Genomic DNA, 24,497 nt, shown 5'->3' with positions numbered 1-24,497 from the left:
GAGTGTTTCTGGAAAAGCACAGCAGGTCAGGCAGCATCCGAGGAGCAGGAGAATCAATGTTTTGGGCCGGAGCCCATCAAGAATTCCTGATGAAAAGCTCCAGCCCAAAATTTTGATTCTTCTGCTCCTCGGATGCTGCCTAACCTGCTGTGCTTTTCCAGCGACACACTCACGACTCTCATCTCCAGCATCTGCAGACTTCACTTTCTCCTACTTTTTCCTTAAAAATTTGACCCTAGTGTTGAAATCCCCTACTCTAGGAAAATACACCTGCCACTTACCTTAGCTATACCCCTCATGATTTTATAAACCTCTATTTGGCTCCCACTTTTATTGTTTCTATTATTTGGTAGATAATTTGTTTAGTGTTTGTTTTCTCTGTCACTCCTTTTTTTTTCTTTTCTGAATGGCACAACCTTGAATTACCCACTGTCTGCTTTCTCTGCAGATTTTGATGGACAGTTGTTTGTCTTATTTTGTTTTTGTTTCCTTTTGGTTTTGAAAATAATATCTACATGGATAAAGTTCCACATGTGACTTGTTTATACTGAATCATTGAGTCATTGTTAATAACTTGATTTGTGATATGAACTATACAATGGATGAAACATAGTCCTGAAGTCAGTAGTACCTAACTACTATCTAGTAAATTGTTTTGTAATATTGCAAGCATACTGATGTGGCATGCACAGTCGGTAGCAGTGTTCCAAAAAGCAGTAAGATAAGTGTGCCAGTTGAGGCTTTTGTTTTATAATTTAAGAGACTATGGAGAACTTGCTGTCTTTCAAATAATGCTGTGAAATGTCAGTATATTGAACACCTAGAAATAGTCTTAGTTTATCATCTCTAAAAGAAGGATGGTGGTTCAATAGAGCACTGGAGTGTTAACCTAGATTGTGTGCTGAGGCCCTAAATTGGGGATTCAACTATTATCAACCAACTCAGAAAAGATGGTACTAACTGAAGCAAGCTTTTACCCAGCAATACTTTTATCACAGCATCTGGTGACGAAAATGTGAACACACTTGGGAACTCAAAACAGACATCATGTTTGCACAAAGTTCATACTGTGGTGGGATGTGTGACCTAATGAATGTCAAAAAGTGTCAGGTGGGCTTAAGTTTGGACCTGTAATTTATTTGCCTTGAAGTATGAGGTTGAGAGGAGATTGATGGATAATATGACTAATTTCCTGTCATAATATAATTCTCAATCCTGTCTTCTATGATCAGCTTGTACTGTTTGTAAATACAGTACAAACTACTGTTATCTCAAGTGGCTTATAAGTGGTAAAGTTTCCTTGAGATGAATGATATTGCATCATTTGACTTTGTTAGTTGGAACTTTGTTTTTAAAAAAACAAACAGTAATTTATGGACTAGAATCGATTTCAGACGTGATCACTGGTCTGTTTGAATGCTAATCTGGATTTATAGCATAATTAATTTCAAACAAAACATACACTTCTCTAATATTAGTTTACCAAATTTTGGTATTAAATCAAGTCAGCTATGACTGATGTTTACTCATGAGTAGAGATTTATATTGACCATAATATAAAATGTTCCTCCGAAATCAACTTTTTACAATTCTGTGTATTTGGTATGGTGAAGTGTCACATCGAGTTGCATACCTGAACTATGTTCATTCCACTTTGCTACAACTTCATTGATAAAATAGATTACAAAATGGACACTTTGGGGAGGCACTGACTTAATGGGTATTATCACTGAATTGGATTAGTGGTACTGGAAGAGCACAGCAATTCAGGCACCATCCAAAGTGCAGCGAAATTGACGTTTTGGGCAAAAGCCCTTCATCAGGAATAAAGGCAGTGAGCCTGAAGCGTGGAAAGATAAGCTAGAGGAGGGTGGGGGTGGGGAGAAAGTAGCATAGAGTACAATGGGTAAGTGGGGGAGGGGATGAAGGTGGTAGGTCAGGGAGGAGAGGGTGGAGTGACCAGATAAAGTTCTGGGTACCCAGGTTCAAATCCCACTACAGTATATGGTATAATTTGAATTAATTTTTTAAAAATCTGGAATTAAGAGTCTGATGAGGACTGTTAATCCATTTATTAATTGTTGGGAAAGACACATCTGGTTCACTAATGTCCTTTTTTTTTAAAGGAAGGAAACTGCCAACCTTACCTGGTCTGACCTACATGTGACTCCAGACCTACAGCAATGTGGTTTACTCTGGGCAATTAGGAATGGGCAATAAATGCTCCTAGCCAATGACTCCCTCATCCTGTGAATGATTATTTAAAAACCTGAAATGTATGATCAGTGGTTTGTTTACATTTAGTATATACAAGTGACAAAACTTGAAGTAATTTTTTTTGTCATGTTCCATCAAATAAGTTTTTTGAGGAAGTAACCAAAAAGATTGACAGTGCAGTAGATGCTTATTTGGATTTTAGTAAAGCCTTTGATACATTTCCGCATGGTAGACTAATCAATAAAGTTGGATCACATGGGATTCAGGGTGAACTTGCTGACTGGATACATAATTGGCTTAATGGCACAAGACAGAGGCATTTAACCAGTAGTGTTCCACAGGGATTGGTTCTGGGTCCTCTTTTTGTCATTTACATAAATGATTTGTATGAGAATAATGAAGCCATGGTTAGTAAGTTTGTGGGTGGCATAGTAGACAGTGAAGAAGGTTTTCTAAGGTGACAAAGGGATCATGATCAAATGGGGTCAATGGGCTGAAAAATGGCAGATGGAGTTCAACCTAAATAAATGTGCAATATTGCATTTGGTACTACAAACAAGAGTAGGGTTTCTTCAATTAATGGCAGGGCCTTGGGTAGTGTTATAGAACAGAGGGACCGAAGGTTGCAGGTACATAATTCTTATAGAGAGAGTGATTAAGTAGGCATTTGACACGATTGCCTTCATTGCTCAGTCCTTTGAGAATAGAATTTGGGAAGTCATGGTCAGATTGTACAGGGCATTGGTGCAGCTTCTTCTGGAATACGATGGCCAGTTCTGGTCACCGAATTATAGGAAGGATAGTATTAAGCTGGAGAAGGTTCTGAAGAAATTTACCAGGATGTTGCCCGGTATGGAAGCTAAAATGATAAATAAAGGCTGGGTCTTTTTTCACTGGAGCATAGGAAGTTGAGGATCAACCTAAAAGAAGTTTATAAAATAATGAGACATATAGATGGATGTTAATGGTGGTTGTCTTTTCCCTAGGATGGGGTCTTCAAGACTCGGGGCTACGTTTTTAAGATGAGGGGAGAGAGAGTTTTAAAAAGACATGAAACCAACTTTTTTACGTGTGGAGTGAACTTCCTGAGGAAGTGGTGGTTGCAGGTATAATTACAACATTTAAAAGATATATGGATAGATACATGAATAAGAGGTTTGGAGAGCTATGGGTCAGGTGCAGGTAGGTGGGACTAGTTTAGTTTGAGATTATGTTCAGCATGGGCTGTTTTGGACCAAGGGGTCGGTTTCCATGTTGTATAACTTTTTGAATCTATAGGTGCTCGCCGTATTCATTATAAATATCCTTCCATTTCACAGATGCCAGAATTCCAGAAAAAAAATATCTACATTAAGGACCCTGAAAGAGTAGAACAAATCATATGTGGTCTTATCAAAGGAGGAGCTTCCAAACTTCAGGTAAGCAACATCAGTAATGGTGGGTGATATTGAGGGAATCTGGGGAAAATAGCTGCAGAGTTCAACGTCCCTTTCTAAACTCAAAATTTGTTAAATTTGAGAGAAGTTTCGTTTTCTGATTTATCTGGATGGGTATATGAATAGGGAAGGTTTGGAGGGATATAGGCTGGGTGCTAGCAGATGGGACTAGATTGGGTTAGGATATCTGGTCGGCATGGACAAGTTGGGTCTGTTTCTGTAGTCCAGTAAAGGGCAGGCTTTTTATAAACAACCGGCAGCAGAGCACTTCAGAGAACAGTTTGGAATCACTGGAGTATGTTCTTGGCGCTTTGGTGGGGAGAAACAGTTTTTGCCGTCTGAATGGTTGCAAAGATTAGATTTAAGACTATTGCTTAAGTAGCTGGCGGTGAAATGAGAATATACTTATCCATTAAATAATCTGGACTGCACTGTCTGAAAGGTCAGTGGAAGCAGATGTAGTAGTAACTTTGAAATAGAATTAGAAATAATTGAAAAGAAATTTAAAGGGAAACAGGAAAACAATTTTGCAAATACACATTCAACTGAAGTTTCTGCATCATTTTGACTGTGTGTGAAGCACTTCAATAAAAAATTAGCTTAATGTTGTTACAGACACATGTTTAATAAAATTAATTATTGTAGCAAAGATCACAGATATACAATGTTTCTCAATGTAAGGCATTTTGTAGAATGTTATAGTGCATTTAGTTTCATAACTTTTGATATATTACAACACACAAACCTGCACGGACGTATTCCTTTTTTTTACTGTCATCGGTTTAAATGGAGACCAGGTACAAATTGAATAATGAACCATGCATTCTGTGTATTCTGGAGTTCTGATTCACAACTTAGCCATCAGTATGGCAAAAAAGGCTTAAAAGCAGCCTATTCTATTGTCGCAAATGATAGATTAAAGTACAAGTCATTCTGTTATAGCGGGTGTTTCGTTAACATGAATTTGCTATAACACGGTTGACGAATTGGGGACACTGTTTCTAAAGCAGTTTCTAAAGTTTTAAAACGTGCACTAGTTATAAAGCAATTTGTTTAAATGCTATTACATAATTTTCTTACAACATAGGATTCTAGGAGAACAGAATTACAGCATTGTAGCAGAACTGACTGTAGTGCAAAAATATAAATACAAGTGAGGTGTCTGAATTCAAATGATAATTGGAATTGTTGTGTGAATACCTTGATGTGGTACTTTATTACAGCGAGTAAAAAGTGAGGTCTGCAGATGCTGGAGATCAGAGCTGAAAATGTGTTGCTGGTTAAAGCGCAGCAGGTCAGGCAGCATCCAAGGAACAGGAAATCCACCTCCCTCCCCTTCCTAGACCTTTCCATTTCTATCTCGGGCGACCGAATCAACACAGATATCTACTATAAACCGACTGATTCCCACAGCCACCTAGACTACACCTCCTCCCACCCTGCCCCCTGTAAAAACGCCATCCCATATTCCCAATTCCTTCGCCTCCGCCGCATCTGCTCCCAGGAGGACCAGTTCCAATACCGTACAGCCCAGATGGCCACCTCCTTCAAAGACCGCAGATTCCCCCCAGACATGATCGACAATGCCCTCCACCGCATCTCCTCCTCTTCCCACTCCTCCGCCCTTGAGCCTCGCCCCCCCCAACTGCCACCAGGACAGAACCCCACTGGTTCTCACCTACCACCCCACCAACCTCCGTTTACAGCGTATCATCCGCCGTCATTTCCGCCACCTCCAAACGGACCCCACCACCAGGGCTGGGACGCCCGGACCAACCAACTCAACCACCCCGTGGCTCAACACTTTAACTCTCCCTCCCACTCCGCCAAGGACATGTCCTTGGACTCCTCCATCGCCAGAACATAACAACACGATGGTTGGAGGAAGAGCACCTCATCTTCCGCCTGGGAACCCTCCAACCACAAGGGATGAACTCAGATTTCTCCAGTTTCCTCATTTCCCCTCCCCGCACCTTGTCACAGTCGATTCCCTTGAACTCAGCACCACCTTCCTAACCTGCAATTTTCTTCCAGACCTCTCCGCCCCCACCCCACTCCGGCCCATCACCCTCACCTTGACCTCCTTTCACCTATCACATCTCCATTGCCTCTCCCCCAAGTCCCCCCTCCTACCTTTTACCTTGGCCTGCTGGACACACTTTTCTCATTCCTGATGAAGGGCTTTTGCCCAAAACGTCGAATTTCCTGTTCCTTGGATGCTGCCTGACCTGCTGCGCCTATAACCAGCAACACATTTTCAGCTACTTTATTACAGCGACTATACTTCAAAAGGTACTTAATCAGCTATAAGGCACTTAGACGTGGTGACACCACAAAATACATTACAAATGATTTACACCAATTGGAAAAAGTAACAGTAACTTACTGATAACTTATTTTTAATGCTTAATAACTATGTCTTTTAATGTATGTAATTTATCACCAGTTTTTCAATATTAATTGTGCTGTATGCTCTTGATGTTTGGCAGATAATCACAGATTTTGATATGACACTGAGCAAGTTCTTCCACAATGGGAAAAGGTGTCCAACCTGTCACAGTAGGTACTCTGATATAGTACAGAATTCTGTGGCCATTTGAATTGACACCTTCACATTGCTGGGAAGCAGAAGACATATGCCAACAAAGATCAAACCCATCTCCTGAATGCTGAGCTTTTACTAAAATGTGTCCTTAATTTCCTGTCACATTTTCAAAATGGCTTTACTAATACCATTGTCTTATTGGAATTTCTGTTTCCGAGGAGATGGTTAACCCAGTGTGGTGTCAACCAATAAGATCATAAGCAGCTCTATTATTACTGATGAATAGCTCCTAATTTGCTAGTGTTTCATGACATGCATTGGAGTTTCTCAGGTTTACCAACAGTCTAAACACATTAGACTTATAGTTCTTCCATCCTCTGTTCAAATGTTCTGTGTATGCAATCCATGGTGGGCTTTTTTTCCCATTTAATGTGTAGATCATTTCCTTTTGATGAAATGTTGCCATTAATATGTCCTCTTATAACTGTGTCTCACATTGGCCAACGTCACACAGATGGCCAATGTCACATCAGAATTTTTATTTTTCACTCTACATTTGCAAACTGCAGTGGTCCTGCTGTTGCATTGCCAAGAACAGCAAGCTGAACAAAAGTTTTTACAAGACCCCTTGGTTTGAGTGCTGCAGGTTACTGATTTATATGTTACCTGACAGCAATATTGGTTGCCTGTTATCATTCATGGTAACTAACTTTCTTAATCACCTTTGCAAGATCGAACATTACAAAACAAACATTTACTCCACGCAGCTAGATGACATAACTACTTTATAGCTACTTAAGAACTCTACAATATATTTGATTTTTGCTTAAACATTAATTTTTATTCCTTTTTTTAACAGATATTATTGACAACTGTAAGTTAATCTCAGAGGACTGTAGGAAAAAGGTATTTGTTTCACCAATCACAGCAACAACAAATTCTTGCATGTCACACTTTTTCAGTTTTCATTTGTATACTTTTTCCTTGCAGTTGCTCCAAATTAGGAATAAATACTATCCAATTGAGGTTGATCCTACTCTTAATGCTGATGACAAGTACCCTTTCATGGTTGAATGGTAAGTCCTTAGCTTTCAAAAAATGGTAAACCTGAAAAAAAAGGTTGTTTTCTAATTACAGTTAATGATTTTGGCTAAAGAATGGTTCGAAGTGTGAACAGAAACTGACTTTATCTAATGGCAATAAAATAATGTTACGGTTATATCCAAAAAGTTGCATTTTTTGTTATTTAATCTTGGAATTTGGACAATGTTGCAAACAACACATTTATAACCACTATTGTGAGAGTTGCTTCCCATGATTAATTGCATTAGACTACTTTGCTCTTTTCACTGGTGCTGAATGACAAGCTTGTTCATATCAGATAATTTGGAGTCAGACTAAGGTTTTGTCACAAACCTGAGAGTGACTGCAGGGAGCTAACTCGGCACTTAGCCTATGATCTATCACTTATTGTCTCTGAGTAGCTTGGGCTTTCTCAGGTGACTTCCAACTACTGGTCAAAATATAGATATGAAATTTACATAGTTGAATGAAAATGGGTAAGGTGTTCTTAAGGCTAAATTATTTCTTTTAAACTAGGTTAATGATCACTTCTAAATTTATTGATGCTCTTTAGCTCTGAGAACCTCTGCTTAACATTCTGGTTCAAATGTATTTTGCAGATGTGCACTAGTCATTGGACCCACAACTTGGAATTGCAAAACATAAAATCCAAGACAATACAAATTAATTGATTAATTTGTTAATGTTTGGAATGAAGGGTGAAGCCAATTGTAAGAGTTTTCTTGATACTGGCCTGAAAATGAGCTAATGGTTTCACTGCTTATAAGTGAAATTTTGATAAAATAACTAAGTACCTCTATAGAGGTGATAAATGGAATTCTTTCCAAGTTCTTCATGTTTGTGTTTCTGGTCATGTACGTACCAACATTTTTCAAAATAAAATCTCTTTTGTTTTTGCACAGGTGGACCAAAGCCCACAATTTACTAATTGAACAAGGTATTGAAAAGGCAAAACTGGCTACAGTTGTGAGGGAGTCAGATGTCATGCTGAGGTACAGCGAGGATTATCTATAATCAGTTCACACATGTATAAGAACATTTTCAATGTTTGCCAATTTGGTTTGTTACCTTTGAATTTTGCAAATTTAAATATTAAAATGTAAATTGTGTGGCATCCACTGGGTTTTGTTGAAAAATTACTATTGCAGCATTGTGTTGCTTCGTTCTCATCCTTTGCGAAATGGTACTTAATATTTCTGTAATAATTAGATTGTCAGATAACCCAAGCTCATAACCTTTTATGGCAAAATAATAAACAACTGGGTGTCCAAATAGTGTGGTGCCAGGCTGCATTTTTAAAAAATGACTAATAATGAAAGAAGCTACATCTTAACCCTTCAGACAAGAGCTGTGGTTATGTAAAATCGTAAATCTTGGTTAGGTGTACTTTGTTAACTCAAGATAATGTGTGCTTGGGGATATTTTGTATTGATTGTGGTGCTCAGTTGAAATATGCTGTAAGAGAATACCTCTTCCCCTTTCATAGATAATTTCAATCTCCTAAAATACCACTGACTATTGTGATGAATGTTCATAATTTTTTTATTGTTTGGGAATTTGGTTGCAGAATTTTGTGGGCGGCACGGTGGCACAGTGGTTAGCACTGCTGCCTCACAGCGCCAGAGACCTGGGTTCAATTCCCACCTCAGGCGACTGACTGTGTGGAGTTTGCACATTCTCCCCGTGTCTGTGTGGGTTTCCTCCGGGTGCTCTGGTTTCCTCCCACAGTCCAAAGATGTGCGGGTCAGGTGAATTGGCCACGCTAAAATTGCCCGTAGTGTTAGGTAAGGGGTAGATGTAGGGGTATGGGTGGGTTGCGCTTCGGCGGGTCGGTGTGGACTTGTTGGGCCGAAGGGCCTGTTTCCACACTAAGTAATCTAAAAAAGTACTGTGAAGGTTTTTTTAAAATGTCAGTTTCAAAACTCTCATTCTCAAAAGTCTTTCAAGCATGTGACCTAAGTTGATATTTTGATGAAGTACATAAGGAGATGAAGTATAACGTGGAGAAATTAAGTTATCCATTTTGGTAGCCAAAAGGAAGGCAAATTATTATGTGGAGATTGATCTCCTCCCCTTTTTCCAATCTGAGGCCTGCATGTCCTTGTATGCAAAGCTGAAAGTGAGCCAGCAGGTGTAGTAGCTTGTGAAGAAGGCGAATTATATGTTGGCCGGAAAGAAGGAGGGGTTTCTTTTTGCAATTGTACAGTGCCTGGTGAGACAACAGACAGGGTATTCTGTGCAATTTTGGTATCCTTATCTGAGGAAGGGTGTTCTGGCTATAGAAAAAGTACAATGACTGTTCACCAGATTGATTTCTGGCATGGCAGCCCTGATATATAAAGACAGACTGGATCTGTTAGGACTATATTTAGTGGAGTTTAAAAGAATGATCGGGGACATCATGGAAACCTATAAAGTTCTAACAAATTCTAACAGGACTAAATAGGGTAAACTGACAAAGGATATTTCTGATGACCAGGAAGTCAGAAATCAGGTCAGAGTCTAAAGATACAAGGTCGGCCATTCATCATTGAGATGAGGAAACATTTCTTCACCCAGAGAGTGGTGAGTGAGGCCAAAACATTAAATATTTTTACTAAGGAGTTCGAGGTCTTGGGGCTAAAGGGATCAAATGGTATAGAGAGAAAGTGAGAACAGGGTACTGAGTTGGATGATCAGCCATGATCACATTGAATGGCAAAGCAGGCTCAAAGGGCCGAATGGTTTACTTGAAAATATTTTTTGAATCAACCTGATCAGACATCTATGCAACAAGAGGGAGTTGAGCCTGGATCTCCTGGTAGAGGTAGAGACATTTTTGCATTAGCACAAGGGTTCTTAAACTGCTACTTTCTATGTTTCTACATTAGTTTCAACCTTCCTGGGAAGATAATAGCTGGGGTGAATATTATGTGGAACCTCTATGACTTACAAAAAAATGGGCCAGAGGCCATAGGCAGGTTGCATTCAGAAGAAGATCCATTCCAGCTGAAGAACATGTTTTCCTTCTGTGAAGTTCTTCAGGCTGTTGGAGCTGGAAAGAATCTAGAAGTCTTGATCTGTCTTAACGGCTTCTGAGTAAAAAGTAGTGTGTTGCCTACCTGAATTAAATCTGGTGAATGTGCAGAAAATAGCTGGTAAGAAATGCTTGCATCATCACCAGTTCAGTTTTTTAAAAAATTTCAAAGTAAAGATAAGCAGAAGGTTAAAAAGTAAGTCCTTGAATGTAGTAATATCTGGATTACTCGCTGTGCCATAAGACCATAGGAGTGGAAGTAAGGCCATTCGGCCCATTGAGTCCACTCCGCCATTCAATATGGCTGATGGGCATTTCAACTCCACTTACCCGCATTCTCCCCGTAGCCTTTAATTCCTTGTGACATCATGTGCTAGTGAGAGTAGTGATAGGAGGATAAAGCAGATGAATGCATGGCTCAGCAGCTGGTGGAAGCGGCAAGGATTCATATTTTTGGACCATTAGAATCTCTTCTGGGGTAGAAGTGACCTGTGTAAGAAGGGCAGGTTGCATCTGAATTGGAAGGGGAGCAAACTCGTGGCAGGAAGATTTGCTAGTGCTACTTGGAGACTAGTAAAGGGGTTGGATGAGACCCAAAGAAAGTGAGAAAAGAGAAGTTTGAGGCTGGTACAGTAGGTAAGTTGAGCAAATTAAATAGTCAAGGCAGGCGAGAGGACAGCAGAGATGAGGTAAGAATGATAAATTGAACTGCATTTATTTCAGTGCAAGAGGCCTAACAGGTAAGGCAGATGGGACTGGGATATCATAGCTATTACAGAACTGTGGCTCAGGGAGGGCAGTTTAATGTTCCAGGTTTTGGATGCTACAGTAAGGATAGCAAAGGGAACAAGAGAGGAGGGTGAGTGGCATTTTTGGTTAAGGATAACATTATTGTTGTACTTTGGATATTGCTGGGAGAACATTCAGTGACGTTAAATAGATGGAACTGAGAAATAAGAAAGGGATGACCACTTTATTGGGATTGTACTATCGGCCTCCCAATAGTCAGGAGGAAATTGAGAAGCAAATGTGTTAGGAAATCTCAGATAGCTTTGAGAGGGTTGTAATGGTAGTGGATTTTAACTTTCCAAACATAGACCCAGGACAGCCACAATGTGAAGGGCTTGAATGAGGAGGAATTTGCATACAATAACATTTTCTTATTAAATATGTGGATGTATCTACAAAACTTGACCTTCTCTTGGGAAACAAAATTTAAAATAGACTATGAAAAAAGGATAGACCTGATCTAAAAGGTAAATTGAAGTAAGGCCAATTTTAATGGTATTAGACAGGAATTTTAGAAAGTTGATTTAGGGGAGGCTATATACAGGCAAAGAGACAGTTGAAAAATGGGAGGCCTTCAAAACAGATAACTATAGTTCAGAAACAATATGTTCCTCTTAGTACAAACAGCAAGGCTGGCAGATTTAGGAAATGTTGGATGACTAGAAAAATGGAGTGTTTGGTCAAGGAAAAGGAGGAACCACATTTCAGGTATAGACAGCACAGATCAAGTGAATCCCTATAAATATAAAGACAGAACTTTACTTAAAATGGAAATCAGAAGACATAAGAGATTTGGCAAATAGGATTAAGGAGAATCCAACTAGATTCTACAATACATTAAGGGTAAAAAAGTAACTAGGGAGAGAATAGGGCCCCTTAGACATCCTAAACAATCTTTGTGTGGAAGTACAGGAGATGGGTGAGCTACTAAATGAATATTTGCGTCAACATTTACTGTGAAGAAGGACATAGTCATAGAGATGTACAGCATGGAAATAGACCCTTTGATCCAACCCGTCCATGCGGACCAGATATCCCAGCCCAATAGTGTCCCAAATGCCAGCACCTAGCCCATATCCCTCCAAACCCTTCCGATTCATATACCCATCCAAATGCCTCTTAAATGTTGCAATTGTACCAGCCTCCACCACTTCCTTTGGCAGCTCATTCCATACACGTACCACCCTCTGTGTGAAAACGTTGCCCCATAGGTGTCTTTTATATCTTCCCCCTCTCACCCTCACCCTATACCCTCTAGTTCTGGACTCCCCGACCCTTGGGGAAAAGACTTTGTCTATTTACTCTATGTGTGCCCCTCATAATTTTGTAAACCTCTATAAGTTCACGTCTCAACCTCAGACACTCACGGGAAAACAGCCCGAGCCTGTCCAGCCTCTCCCTGCAGCTCAGATCCTCCAAGCCTAGCAACATCCTTGTAAATCCTTTCAAGTTTCACAACATCTTTCCGATGGGAAGGAGATCAGAATTGCATGTAATATTCCAACGGTGGCCTAATCAATGTCCTATAGAGCCGCAACATGACCTCCCAACTCCTGTACTCAATATTCTGACCAATAAAAGAAAGCACACCAAACACTGCCTTCATAATCCTATCTACCTGAGACTCCACTTTTTTAAGGAACTGTGAACTTGCACTCCAAGGTCTCTTTGTTCAGTAACACTCCCTAGGACCTTACCATTAAGTGTATGAGTCTTGCTAAGATTTGCTTTCCCAAAATGCAGCACCTTGCATTTCTCTGAATTAAACTCCATCTGCCACTTAGCCCATTGACCCATCTGGTCAAGATCCTGTTGTAATCTGAGGTAACCCTCTTTGCTGTCCACTACACCTCCAATTTTGGTGTCATCTGCAAACTTGCTAACTGTACCTCTTATGTTCACTTCCAAATCATTTATGTAAATGACAAAAGGTAGAGGACCCAGCACCTTTGAGCCAGTTCTGTATCCAAATAGCTAGTTCTCCCTGTATTTCGCGAGATCTAACCTTGCTAATCAGTCTCCCATGGGTAAACTTGTCAAATGCCTTACTGAAGTCCATATAGATCACATCTGCCCTTATCAATCTTCTTTGTTACTACTTCAAAAAACTCAGTCAAGTTTGTGAGACATGATTTCCCATACACAAAGCCATGTTGACTATCCCTAATCAGTCCTTGCCTTTCCAAATACATGTACATCCTGTTCCTCGATTCTCTCCAACAACCTGCCCACCACCGACATCAGGCTCACTGATCTATAGTTCCCTGGCTTGTCCTTACCACCCTTCTTAAACAGTATCACCACGTTAGCCAAATTTCAGTCTTCCGGCACCTTACCTGTGACTATTGATGATACAAATATCTCAGCAAGAGGCCCAGCAATCATTTCCCACAGTACACCTGATCAGGTCCTGGGGATTTATCCACCTTTATGCATTTCAAGACATCCTGCACTTACTCATCTGTAAAATGGACATTTTGCAAGGTGTCACCATCTATTTCCCTGCAGTCTATATCTTCCATATCCTTTTCCACAGTAAATACTGATGCAAAATACTCGTTTAGTATCTCTCCCATTTTTAGCGGCTCCACACAAAGGCCGCCTTGCTGATCTCTGAGGGACCCTATTCTCTCCCTAGTTACCCTTTTGTCCTTAATGTGTTTGTAAAACCCTTTAGATTCTCCTTAATTCTATTTGCCAAAGCTTTCTCATGTCCCCTTTATGCCCTCCTGATTTCCTTCTTCAGTATATGTAAGTTAGGGAACTTGGAGAAATAAATGGTGATGCGTTGGAAAATGTCCAAATTAGAGGAGGTGGTGCTGGAGCCTTTAAAATGCATAAAGATAAATAAATTCCCAGGACCTGATCAGGTATGTACCAGGCCCTTGTGGGAAGCTAGGGAGAGATTGCTGGGCCCTTTGCTGAGATGTTTGTGTCATCAACAGCCACGGGTGAGGTACTGGAAGGTGGCTAATAGAGTGCCATTATTTTTAAAGGGTTTTAAAGAAAAGTCCGGGAGCTGTAGTCTGAGCCTGACGTCAGTACTAGGTATGTTGTTGGAGGAAATTCTGAGGGATCGGATTTACATGCATTTGGAAAGGCAAGGACTCATTAGGGATAGTGAACATGGCTTTGTGGATGGGAAATCCTATGTCACAAGCTTGATTCAGTTTTTTGAAGAGGTGATTAGGAAGATTGAAGACACACAAAAGACATTTGTGTGGATTTCAGTAGACTAGTTGGCAAGTTTAGATCATGTGGAATCCTGGAAGAGCTAGCCAATTAGATACAAAATTGGCTTGAAGGTAGGAGACAGAGAGTGATAGTAGAGGATTGCTTTTCAGACTAAAGACCTTTGATCAGCAGTGTACTACAAGGATCTGTGCTGGGCCCACTGCTTTTCATAATTTTATATAAATGATTTGGATATGAATATAGGAGGTATAGTTAGTAAGTTTGAGATGACACAAATAGGTGATGTTATGGATTGTGAAGTTTGAGTACAACGGGACTTTGATCAGATGGGCCAAGGAGTGGCACGTGAGTTTATCAGATACATCTGAGATGCTGCATTTTGGTAAGGCAAACGAGGGCCTTTAATGGTAGGGCCCTCTGGAAGGTTGCCAAACAAAGAGATCTAAGGATGCAGATGCATAGTTCCTCAACAGTGGAATTGCAGGTAGACCGTGGTGAAGAAGGCATATGGCATACTTACCTTCATTGTTCAGTGCATTGAGTATAATTGGGATGTGATGTTGCAGCTGTACAGGACATTGGTGAAGCTACTTTTAGAATACAGTCTTCAATTCTGGTCTCCCTGCTAGAGAAAAAATGTTAAACTTAAAAGGGTTTAGAAAATATTTACAAGGAAGTTGTCAGGATTGAAGGGATAGAGCTACATGGAGAAGCTGAAAAGGCTGTGCCTCTTTTCCCCTCGAGCATTGGAGGCTGAGGGGTGACCTTAGCGGTTTACAAAATCAAGAAAGACTTGGATAGGGTGATTAGCCACGGTCTTTTTGTCCAAGTGAAGGAGTCCAACTTAGAGGGCATAGGTTTAAGGTGAGCGGGGTAAAATTTAAAAGGAACTTTTCACAGAGGGTGGTGCATATACGAAATGAGCCAGATGAGTTGATGGAGGCAGATACAATCACAATGTTTAAAGACATCTGGATAGGAATGTGAATAGGAAGAGTTTAGAGAGATATGGGCCAGATGCTTAGTTTAGTATATCTAGTCAGCACAGACAGTAAGAGGCAGGCCATTTTGCCCATGGCGTCCACACCAACCTTACAAAGAGCATTCCACACAGACCCAACCCTGTCCCTGCATTTCCCATGGCCAATCTACCTATCCTGCATATCTTTGGACTGTGGGAGGAAACTGGAGGACTGAGGAAACCCACACAAACATAGAAACTCCACACAGTCCCTGAAGCTGGATTCGAACCTGGGACCCTGGCTCTGACGCAGCAGTGCTGACCACTGAGTCACCATGCCACCCATGGCAAGTTGGACCAAAGGATCTAGTGCTGTATAACTCTGACTCTAGGAGTGATGCTTCACTGTTGTAGAGTCTGTGGAAAGTTGTTCAAATTATAGCTTGGGTTTTTCATTTTGTTACAAATATAATGACAGCAATGGGTGAATGTTCAGTAACTGACCACATCACAAATTACAAAAAAAAACTTGAATTCTCTGTCCAGATTTTAGTCTGAAAGTATTTTTTCCAATATAGCCATTAGCTGAGATCATAACATTATGTATCCTTTTACTGGGGCAGTACACAATCAACTTATTCCTATATTGCTGCCAGTGTTACTGTTAAATCTGGATCACTTCCTCTCTTCTAAATAGATGATTTGGCTGGGATCTAAAATATTCATACAAATAAATGCACAGTTGTACTGTTGTCCAAGATATACAACTTTATGAATGCCTTTGCCTTTGAATTTTGTAGCTATTAATCCTTTTATTTAGAATAAAGCACAATATCTATCAATAAATTCACTCACTGTCTTGCGTATCAAGTTAGGTATGATCACTATGCTTTTTTAGAAAGCTTGCCAAATAGTATGTTAAATATGTTATCCCTTTCTAGAGATGGTTATGAACTATTCTTCGATAAGCTAAACGAACATAACATCCCGGTCTTCATATTCTCTGCTGGCATTGGTGATATACTAGAGGAGATTATTTCTCAGGCTGGTGTCTTTCATTCAAATGTGAAGGTAGTCTCCAACTTCATGGACTTTGATGAGAAGGTAATTTGAAATCCGAATTCTTTTTTTTCTACAATTTACAATGTTGCAAAGAACCTAGCAATCCTTTGCAAGAAAGAACTTGATTACAACAGTGTCTATAATTGGAAACAGTCTTTTTGATATAGTCCTTGTGAAAGATGTTTAACTGTGATTCGTGGAGCCACATTTTCACACAGTAATGGTTGCTTTTAATAGATGAAAGGCATTGTTTAAGGTCAAAATAACTTGTGCAACATGTTATAACCCACATGTATGTGTTTGCTGTTAAATAGCAAAAGTCATTCAGCTGAGATTTTCTCATTTCAGGGTATTTTAAAAGGCTTTAAAGGTGAGCTTATCCATGTTTATAATAAACACGATGGAGCCATAAGAAGCTCGGAGTACTTCGATCAACTAAAGGAGAATTGTAACATTATCCTTCTGGGTGATTCATTGGGAGACTTGACCATGGCAGATGGTGTTAAAAATGTTGAAAGCATTCTCAAGATTGGATTCTTAAATGATAAAGTAAGAAATATTAAGACAAGTCATTAGAATTAATTAGGGTCATATGATTATAAGAATTAGGAGCAGGAGTAGGTAATTCAACCTTTCTGCCATTTAATATGATCATGGCTATCTTATCCTGATCTCAACTCCATTTTTTTGCCTGTTCCTGACAGCCCTTTATTCCACTTTTCCTCAGAAACATCTTTCTTTCTTGTGTGGCGTTTGATTTTTGCCTCCATCGTACTTTGGGGTATTGGAGAGAAGTAGTTTCTCCTCATCCCACTTTTGAACCTACCTCTCCTCAATCAATGTTTTTGATTTCTTGTTCTGGATTGTCTCACAAGGGGGAGCAACTCAACATCCATCTTATCCATCTCCTTAGCATTTTATATACCTCAATCAGATCCTCCCCCTCAATCTTCTGACTTCCAGCGAGTACAAACAAAATCTATTCAATTACCTCTCATACATCAGCTCTTTCAACCCAGGAATCAATCTGGTGAACCTCCTCTGAACTGTGTCCAGTGCTACCACATACTTCCTTAAGGAGATCAAAATTGGACACACGATCCAGCTGTGGTCTCCCCATTCACCTTACATAATTGTAACAACAGTACTTTTTAATAATCTAATCCTGTTTCAGTAGTTCATGCATAAAGACATCCAGAAGTTACACTGACACACATCGAATCCGCTTCCCATTTAAATAATAATTTGCCTTTTTTACTTTACCAGCCAAAATGGATAACCTCGTGCTTGTCAACATTATACTCCATCTGTCAGATTCTGGCCCTCTCTCCTAGTCTATCAATATCCATCCATAACCTGCTTATCTCTTTGTCACTGCCTGCTTTTCCACCTATTTTAGTATCATCCATGAATTTTGCTGTTACATTCTGTCCCTGGTTGCAGATCATTTCTATAGATTATAAACAGTTGAAGTCTGAGAGCTAAACTTTGCAGTACCCCACTAGTTACAATTCACCATCCAGGTAAGAACCCCTTTTATGTCAACCCTCTACATGCTGTCACTCAACCAATACTCTACCATATGGAGCAGAGTTCCCATTATATTACTTACTTCTGTCAAAAAAGCAGATGTAATTTTGTAGAGGAATTACATGTATTACATTTGTGTGCTTGATTTTGAAAATGAAAAATGTTTATGTTAGACAAGCTTTGTATTTGTCAGCCATTTTTGTTGCTGTTCTTATCTTAATAGATATATTGTACCGACGATGTATTGTAATAGCCTAGCAAGCCTTTTATTACTAAGGTGCATTGTACTAGAACCTGGACTTCAATAATCAAGATGAATAAAGTCTTTGTAATTTCATGGCAAACAAATCAATTTTTGGTTCTTATGAAGAATTAATGCTGATCTTATCTACAAACTGAGATATTAGATATAAATATTTGTATCTTTCTCTTTAATGTGCATAGGTGGAAGAAAGTTTAGAAAAGTACATGGACTCCTATGATATAGTTCTGGTTAAAGAAGAGACATTAGATCTGACGAACGCTATCCTTCAGAAGATTCTGTGATATGAACACTGAAGATATACAGGCCTGTGCAAGCTCAAAACCGAAATACTCTTCTACCATTCATGTCATTTAATTGAACAGCTTCTTTTTCTTTTTTCTGAAAATGCTGTTCATTCTTCAGTACCTGGAACTTAAAATATTCTTAAAATTTGCACGAATGTGTCTGGAGTGAATAAAGGGAATAATGTGTGTGCTTTAGAAAGATTGGCAATTACACAAATAGATCAGCCATGGGCAGATTTTAAACTACCTCTTAGATGTAATAGTTTAATTTCTGACTTTAACATTTTAAAAGAATCTGTGTGTAGTTTTCAGTATATGCTCTCTCAAAAGAGAGAAGTATTGTAAGCTTGATGTACTATGGCTACGTTGCCTGTGTATATCTATTGCAAGTTCTGTATAAGAAACAAGCACTCTGAAGCAGTTTTTGATTTTTCAAATGTTTTTTAGATAACTAAGGATGCTGTTGGTTTACTTGTCACAGTTTGTGTTGCCTATTGAAAATTGTCATTTGCATATTTTAAAATGAATGTACATGAAAGAAATATTTGTACAGTACATTAAAGTTGGTGGAGAGATTTTTAAACTCTGGGCTCTAATTTCTTAAAGCCCTTTAAATATATTATAACAAACTCCCCATTCAGTCTGGAAGAGTTGAATGGGTTGCTAGATGTTTAGTATGGCAAAAAATGGGTTTCAATTCATGGGGTGCTGGCATCCACACTAAAGGAGTTGTACTATTGGGACAGTGTGAGAATTATGCAGAGACTAGTGTTCTAGAGCGTCAGTGCTATAGTGGTGATGCTAGTGAACTTGTAATCCAGAATAACCTCCAGCTGGTAGAAATTCAACAAAACCAGTCATTGGTAATGCTGACCATGAAACCATTGTAACAATTCATGTGAGTCACTGGTTCCATGAGTCGTTTAGCCTTAAGGTGACTTGGCCTATGGCTGACTCTTTAACTGCCCTCTGAAATGAGCTCAATTGTATAAAACTGCCATGAAGTCTAAAGGAATGAAACCAGATGGACTTTGCAGTAGTTCCTAGTCACTGGAAATGACAATATGGAACCTAATGCTGTTGTTTCTGCAAAGTTCTCTCAGCTTTGACACTAGTCACCAGCAGTTAGTAAGTCTGTGTCATAGAATGGTCATGCAGCACAATAATTATGATGCTGTTCATAGGATAGTATCTTACAGACAATGTCATAAATATTACCACTCCCTTCCTAGGTAATTCTTGTCTGGATTTGTTTTTTTTTAAGTCTTCAATGGAAAATCAAAAAGCATGTGGACAAAGAAACATAAAACTAATCACTAGGATTTAAGGCTGACAAATGCCCTGAACCTGACAACCTGTATTAGATATGTTCTAAGGAAAGGTCATGTCCTGAAACATTAAGTTTGATTTCTCTTCAGTTGCTTTCAGAGCTGCTGAGCTTTTCCAGCAACTTCTGTTTTTGTTAGTTGTAACTTTCCTATCAGTGAAGCTAGAAAAGTGCATTGTTACTCAACAGATCACAGCATAAAATACTTTTCCAAGTTAACAAGATGATAAATCAAATGCCTTAAGTTTTAAATTAAAAAAAAATTATCAACCAGATTATTAAATGTGATTATTCTTTTATTAAACAATGAAAGAATGCAATAACTGGTTAGCATATAATCTATAACTTGGAAGGATTAATTGTCTATTTTTCTAAATAAGATAGAAAAAAGTCAGGAAAATAATTTCTTCAGAGATTAACTATAAAAGAAGACATTTTCTGGCCACTATGGTGACTCTTAAAGGGAGAATAAAAGAGTGTTGAATGTTCCAGTTGTCAATCATGCACAGTTGTCTCTGGAATCTCTGAGGACTGTTTGCTCAGGAAGTACAATAGTGAGAAGTTCCTTCAATTATTTCTAGAAGGACTCTGAACTTAACAAGATAGTTCTTTTCAGGACAGCCTTTTTTCTCAATCTGGACACTGTTCAAACCACCCAGCAGGGGCCTACAGTGAGCAATTATCAAGTCATAAACTAGATTTAAAGAAATTCCAATATCCAGAATGACTTTGCAATAGCCACCTTAAAAGAAACATTCTAGGTATTTGCACAAAACTTGAAATAAGTTGAATAAATTGATTTTCCACAATTGTTCAAAACTTGAGAAATTTTAAATGAAATGTCTTTGCAATAATTTTACCCTTGAAAGTAATGAAACATCACTCATAGATAGCAGCTGGGTAGCCCATCCTCAGGCTTACTTTCCTCCAAGGTAGTTGAGACAGCGATAGGTGGATGAAGGTGAGGGAGAAGGTGATAGGCTGGGGGGGGGGGGGAAGAGAAGAAGAATGAATGGACAGGTCCAGAACGTGGTGCTGAATTGGAGGCTCAGGACTGGGATAATATGGTGGGAGGGGAAATGAGGAAGCTGTTGAAATTCACATTTATCTCATGTGGTTGCAGGGTCCCAAGGTGGAATATGATGTGTTCCTCCTCCATGCATCAGGAGGTATTGGTTTCCCCCTTCTGACCTAATCAACTTCTCTCTCACCTTCATCCACCAACCCCCAATTTAGCTCTCAGCTCCGACCCATAAGCCTCATTCCTGATGAAGGGATTAAACCCAAAATGTCGATTCTTCTGCTCCGCAGATGCTAACTGACCTCCTGTGTTTTTCCAGCACCACTCTCTCGCCTCTCCTCACCAGCATCTGCAGTCTTCATTTTAACCCTGCAATATCAGGTAGTACACTTGGTTTCGAAAAAGAGAGATTGTGTTTGACAAATTAATATAGTTCTTTGAAGTATTAATAAATAGGGTGGATAACAAGCAGCCAGGTAGGGTGAATGGGATTTACAAAAGTTGTCATGTAAAAGGTAGAGTCTGTTGTTTAGGAAAATAGATTATCATAGACAGAGTATAAGCTAATGAACAAAGCTTACTTGGGATAAATGGCTCATTTTTAGGATGGAAAGCTATAACTAGTGGAGTACTAGAAGTTTTAGTTTATGGGCGGCACAGTGGTTAGCACTGCTGCCTCACAGCGCCTGTAGACCCGGGTTCAATTCCCGACTCAGGCGACTGACTGTGTGGAGTTTGCACGTTCTCCCTGTGTCTGCGTGGGTTTCCTCTGGGTGCTCCGGTTTCCTCCCACAGTCCAAAGATGTGCGGGTCAGGTGAATTGGCCAAGCTAAATTGCCCGTAGTGTTAGGTAAGGGGTAAATGTAGGGGTATGGGTGGGTTGCGCTTCGGCGGGTCGGTGTGGACTTGTTGGGCCGAAGGGCCTGTTTCCACACTAAGTCTAATCTAATCAAAATCTATTTGCTAGCTGTATTAATGGAGGCGGCTGACTGTATTGTTACTAAATTTCTTACAATATTTAGATAGGAAAGCCACATTATGAAGAGGATAAAAAGAATCTGCAAAGATTGAAAGTGGACAAAAAGTTGAATTACAATGTGGACAAATTTCACTGTGTACATTGGAATGTGAAATGCCCTGTACAGGAATAATATGTTCAACATATGAATAATCAGCGAAATAAATGAAAAAGCAAAAAAGATCTCACCTCCCTTACACCTCTTCCCTTGCCCAGCCAATATCCCGTGCTTCCAATGCTACCTTTAACAAGGATATGGAGATGCCAGTGTTGGATTGGGATGGACTTTTGACTTAATTAAATGGAAGTTTTGTTCAAGGTAAAATGATCCATGACCTCAGCCCTCAAACTTCAGACAAAATGCTGAAGGTGAATGTTAATAAAAGAATTCATCAAAACAAACGTCAAAGAACTAGATCTGGATAGCAAATAGCTGAATGAATCACTGCTTCAAGTGTAATCTGCCCTATATCACTATCAAAGCATAATGTAAATTCCTTGCCTCCTCCAGTTTGTGGAATGTTATAAATACAGTAACTGGGTACAAGATTTGAATTGATGTACCTTTCAGTATTTCAGTTGTCTAATAAAATTCTTCATTCTACGTGACCAAAGTGCCAGTGCATAACCACTGAAATTCCAACAATTTAAAATCACTCCATAGATGGAAGATATACAAAATTGAGATATACCATGCCAGAGTCAGCTGTTTACATAAATACAGCAGAACTTAAAAACACAAAAATTCAAAGAAACATCCAAACTGCTTCCATTTATTCACCACAGCATGCCCATGTACTACATGGCACCATTTATTGACAACATTTGTCTGAATTTGACTAAACAGCAAATAATTGGACTGATCGTGGAATTTTTAAAGTAAATTGTGTAGTATTTGCCAAAAGCAAAGAATTTAATATTCATTATAAACTGCATAATTTTAAACTGCAGAGAAATGGAGGAAGAACACCTCATCTTGCAACTTGGGACCCTTCAACCACACATCAACATTGACCTCACTAGTCACAGAGATTTACAGGACAGAAACAGACCCTTTGGTCCAATTCGTCCATGCCGACCAGATATCCCAACCCAATCTAGTCCCATCTGCCAGCACCTGGCCCATATCCCTCCAAACCCTTCCAATTCATATACCATCCAGATGCCTTTTAAATGTTGCAATTGTACCAGCCTCCACCACTTCCTCTGGTAGCTCATTCCATATTCATACCACCCTGTGTGTGAAAGAATTGCCCCTTAGGTCTCTTTTATATTTTTGCCCTCTCACCCTAAACCTATGCCCTCTCGTTCCGGACTCCCCACCCGAGGGAAAAAAACTTTGTCTATTTATCCTATCCCTGTCCCTCATGATTTTATAAACCTCTAGGAGGTCACCCCTCAGCCTGCAATGCTCCAGGGAAAACAGCCCTAGCCTATTCAACCTCTCGCATCAGCTCAAATCCTCCAAACCTGACAACATGCTTGTAAATCTTTTCTGAATCCTTTAACGTTTCACAACATCTTTCCAATAGGAAGGAGATCAGAATTGCACGTAATATTCCAACAGTGGCCTAATCAATGTCCTATACAGCCGCAACATGTCCTCCCATCCCTGTACTCAGTACTCTGACCAATAAAGGAAAACATATTAAACACCTTCTTCACTGTCCTATCTACTTGCGACTCCACTTTCAAGGAGCCATGAACCTGCACTCCAAAGTCTCCTTGTTTAGCAACACTTCCTACGACCTGTATAAGTGTATAGGTCCTGCTAAGGTTTGCTTTCCCAAAATGCAGCACCTTGCACTTACCTCAATTAAACTCCATCTACCACTTCTCAGCTCATTGGCCCATCTGATCAAGATTCCATTGTAATCTGAGGTAACATTCTTCACTGTCCACTACACCTCCAATTTTGGTATCATCTTCAAACTTACTGATTGTACCTCTTATGCTCACATCCAAATTATTTATATAAATGATGAAAAGTAGTGGACCCAGCACTGAACCTTGTGGCACTCCACTGGTCACAGGCCTCCAGTCTGAAAACCAACCCTCCACCACCACTCTCTGTCTTCTACCTTTGAGCCAGTTCTATATCCAAATGGCTAGTTCTCCCTGTATTCCATGAGATCTAACCTTGCTAACCAATCTCCCATGGGAAACCTTGTTGAATGCCTTATTGAAGATCTCATCTACCGATCTGCCCTCATCAATCCTCTTTGTTACTTCTTCAAAAAATTCAATCAAGTTTGTGAGACATGATTTCCCATGCACAAAGCCATGTTGACTATCCCTAATCAGTCCTTGCCTGTCCAAATATATGTACATCATGTCTCCTGTCCCCCATCTCATCCCAGATTCTACCCTCCAATTCAGCACTGCCCTCTTCATCTGTCCATCTTCCTTCCAACCTATCCGCTCGAACCTCCCCACTGACCTGTCAATCACCCCCACTTGCATCTATCTATTGTGTTCCCAGCTACCTCCCCCGCTTCTATTTATCTCTAGCACATTCAACATCCCCCCCAACAATTCTTAAAGGGCTTACGCCCGAAGCGTCAACTCTCCTGCTCCTCAAATGTGGCCTGATCTTCTACTGTACTTTTCTAGTGCCACACTTTGACTGCAGAAAAATATTAAATGCTTCAACTCAATTATAAATAAATTGCACAAAAAACTCTCTCTATTAAAGCATGAGTTTTCTGCAGACTTATTTAGTTTCTTGAAAAGTCAAAAAGATGTTTT

At 39.6% G+C, this 24,497-nt stretch overlaps 1 protein-coding gene across 7 annotated transcripts in view; it reads left to right on the top strand.

The window, feature by feature from the left end:
* The window catches only part of LOC132812414 (cytosolic 5'-nucleotidase 3A-like), a 29,191-nt gene extending 10,233 nt beyond the window's left edge, over nucleotides 1-18,958 (top strand). For 6 of the 7 annotated variants that reach the window (XM_060822940.1, XM_060822945.1, XM_060822939.1 and 3 more), the window contains 8 exons: nucleotides 3,537-3,635; nucleotides 6,143-6,212; nucleotides 7,058-7,104; nucleotides 7,189-7,274; nucleotides 8,184-8,273; nucleotides 16,184-16,346; nucleotides 16,653-16,853; nucleotides 18,279-18,957. In XM_060822940.1, the coding sequence (XP_060678923.1) occupies nucleotides 3,537-3,635; nucleotides 6,143-6,212; nucleotides 7,058-7,104; nucleotides 7,189-7,274; nucleotides 8,184-8,273; nucleotides 16,184-16,346; nucleotides 16,653-16,853; nucleotides 18,279-18,380 (858 nt within the window). In that variant the 3' untranslated portion in view covers nucleotides 18,381-18,957. Of the gene's footprint in view, nucleotides 1-3,536; nucleotides 3,636-6,142; nucleotides 6,213-7,057; nucleotides 7,105-7,188; nucleotides 7,275-8,183; nucleotides 8,274-16,183; nucleotides 16,347-16,652; nucleotides 16,854-18,278 lie in introns of all 7 variants that reach the window. The other variant, XM_060822937.1, reaches the window with a different exon arrangement.
* Nucleotides 18,959-24,497: the final 5,539 nt, after the last annotated feature.

The sequence above is a fragment of the Hemiscyllium ocellatum genome, chromosome 4 (assembly GCF_020745735.1).
Source record: "Hemiscyllium ocellatum isolate sHemOce1 chromosome 4, sHemOce1.pat.X.cur, whole genome shotgun sequence".
Lineage (NCBI taxonomy): Eukaryota > Metazoa > Chordata > Chondrichthyes > Orectolobiformes > Hemiscylliidae > Hemiscyllium > Hemiscyllium ocellatum.
The sequence above is the reverse complement of the archived record's forward strand: the minus strand, read 5'-3'. Positions and strand labels throughout refer to the sequence as shown.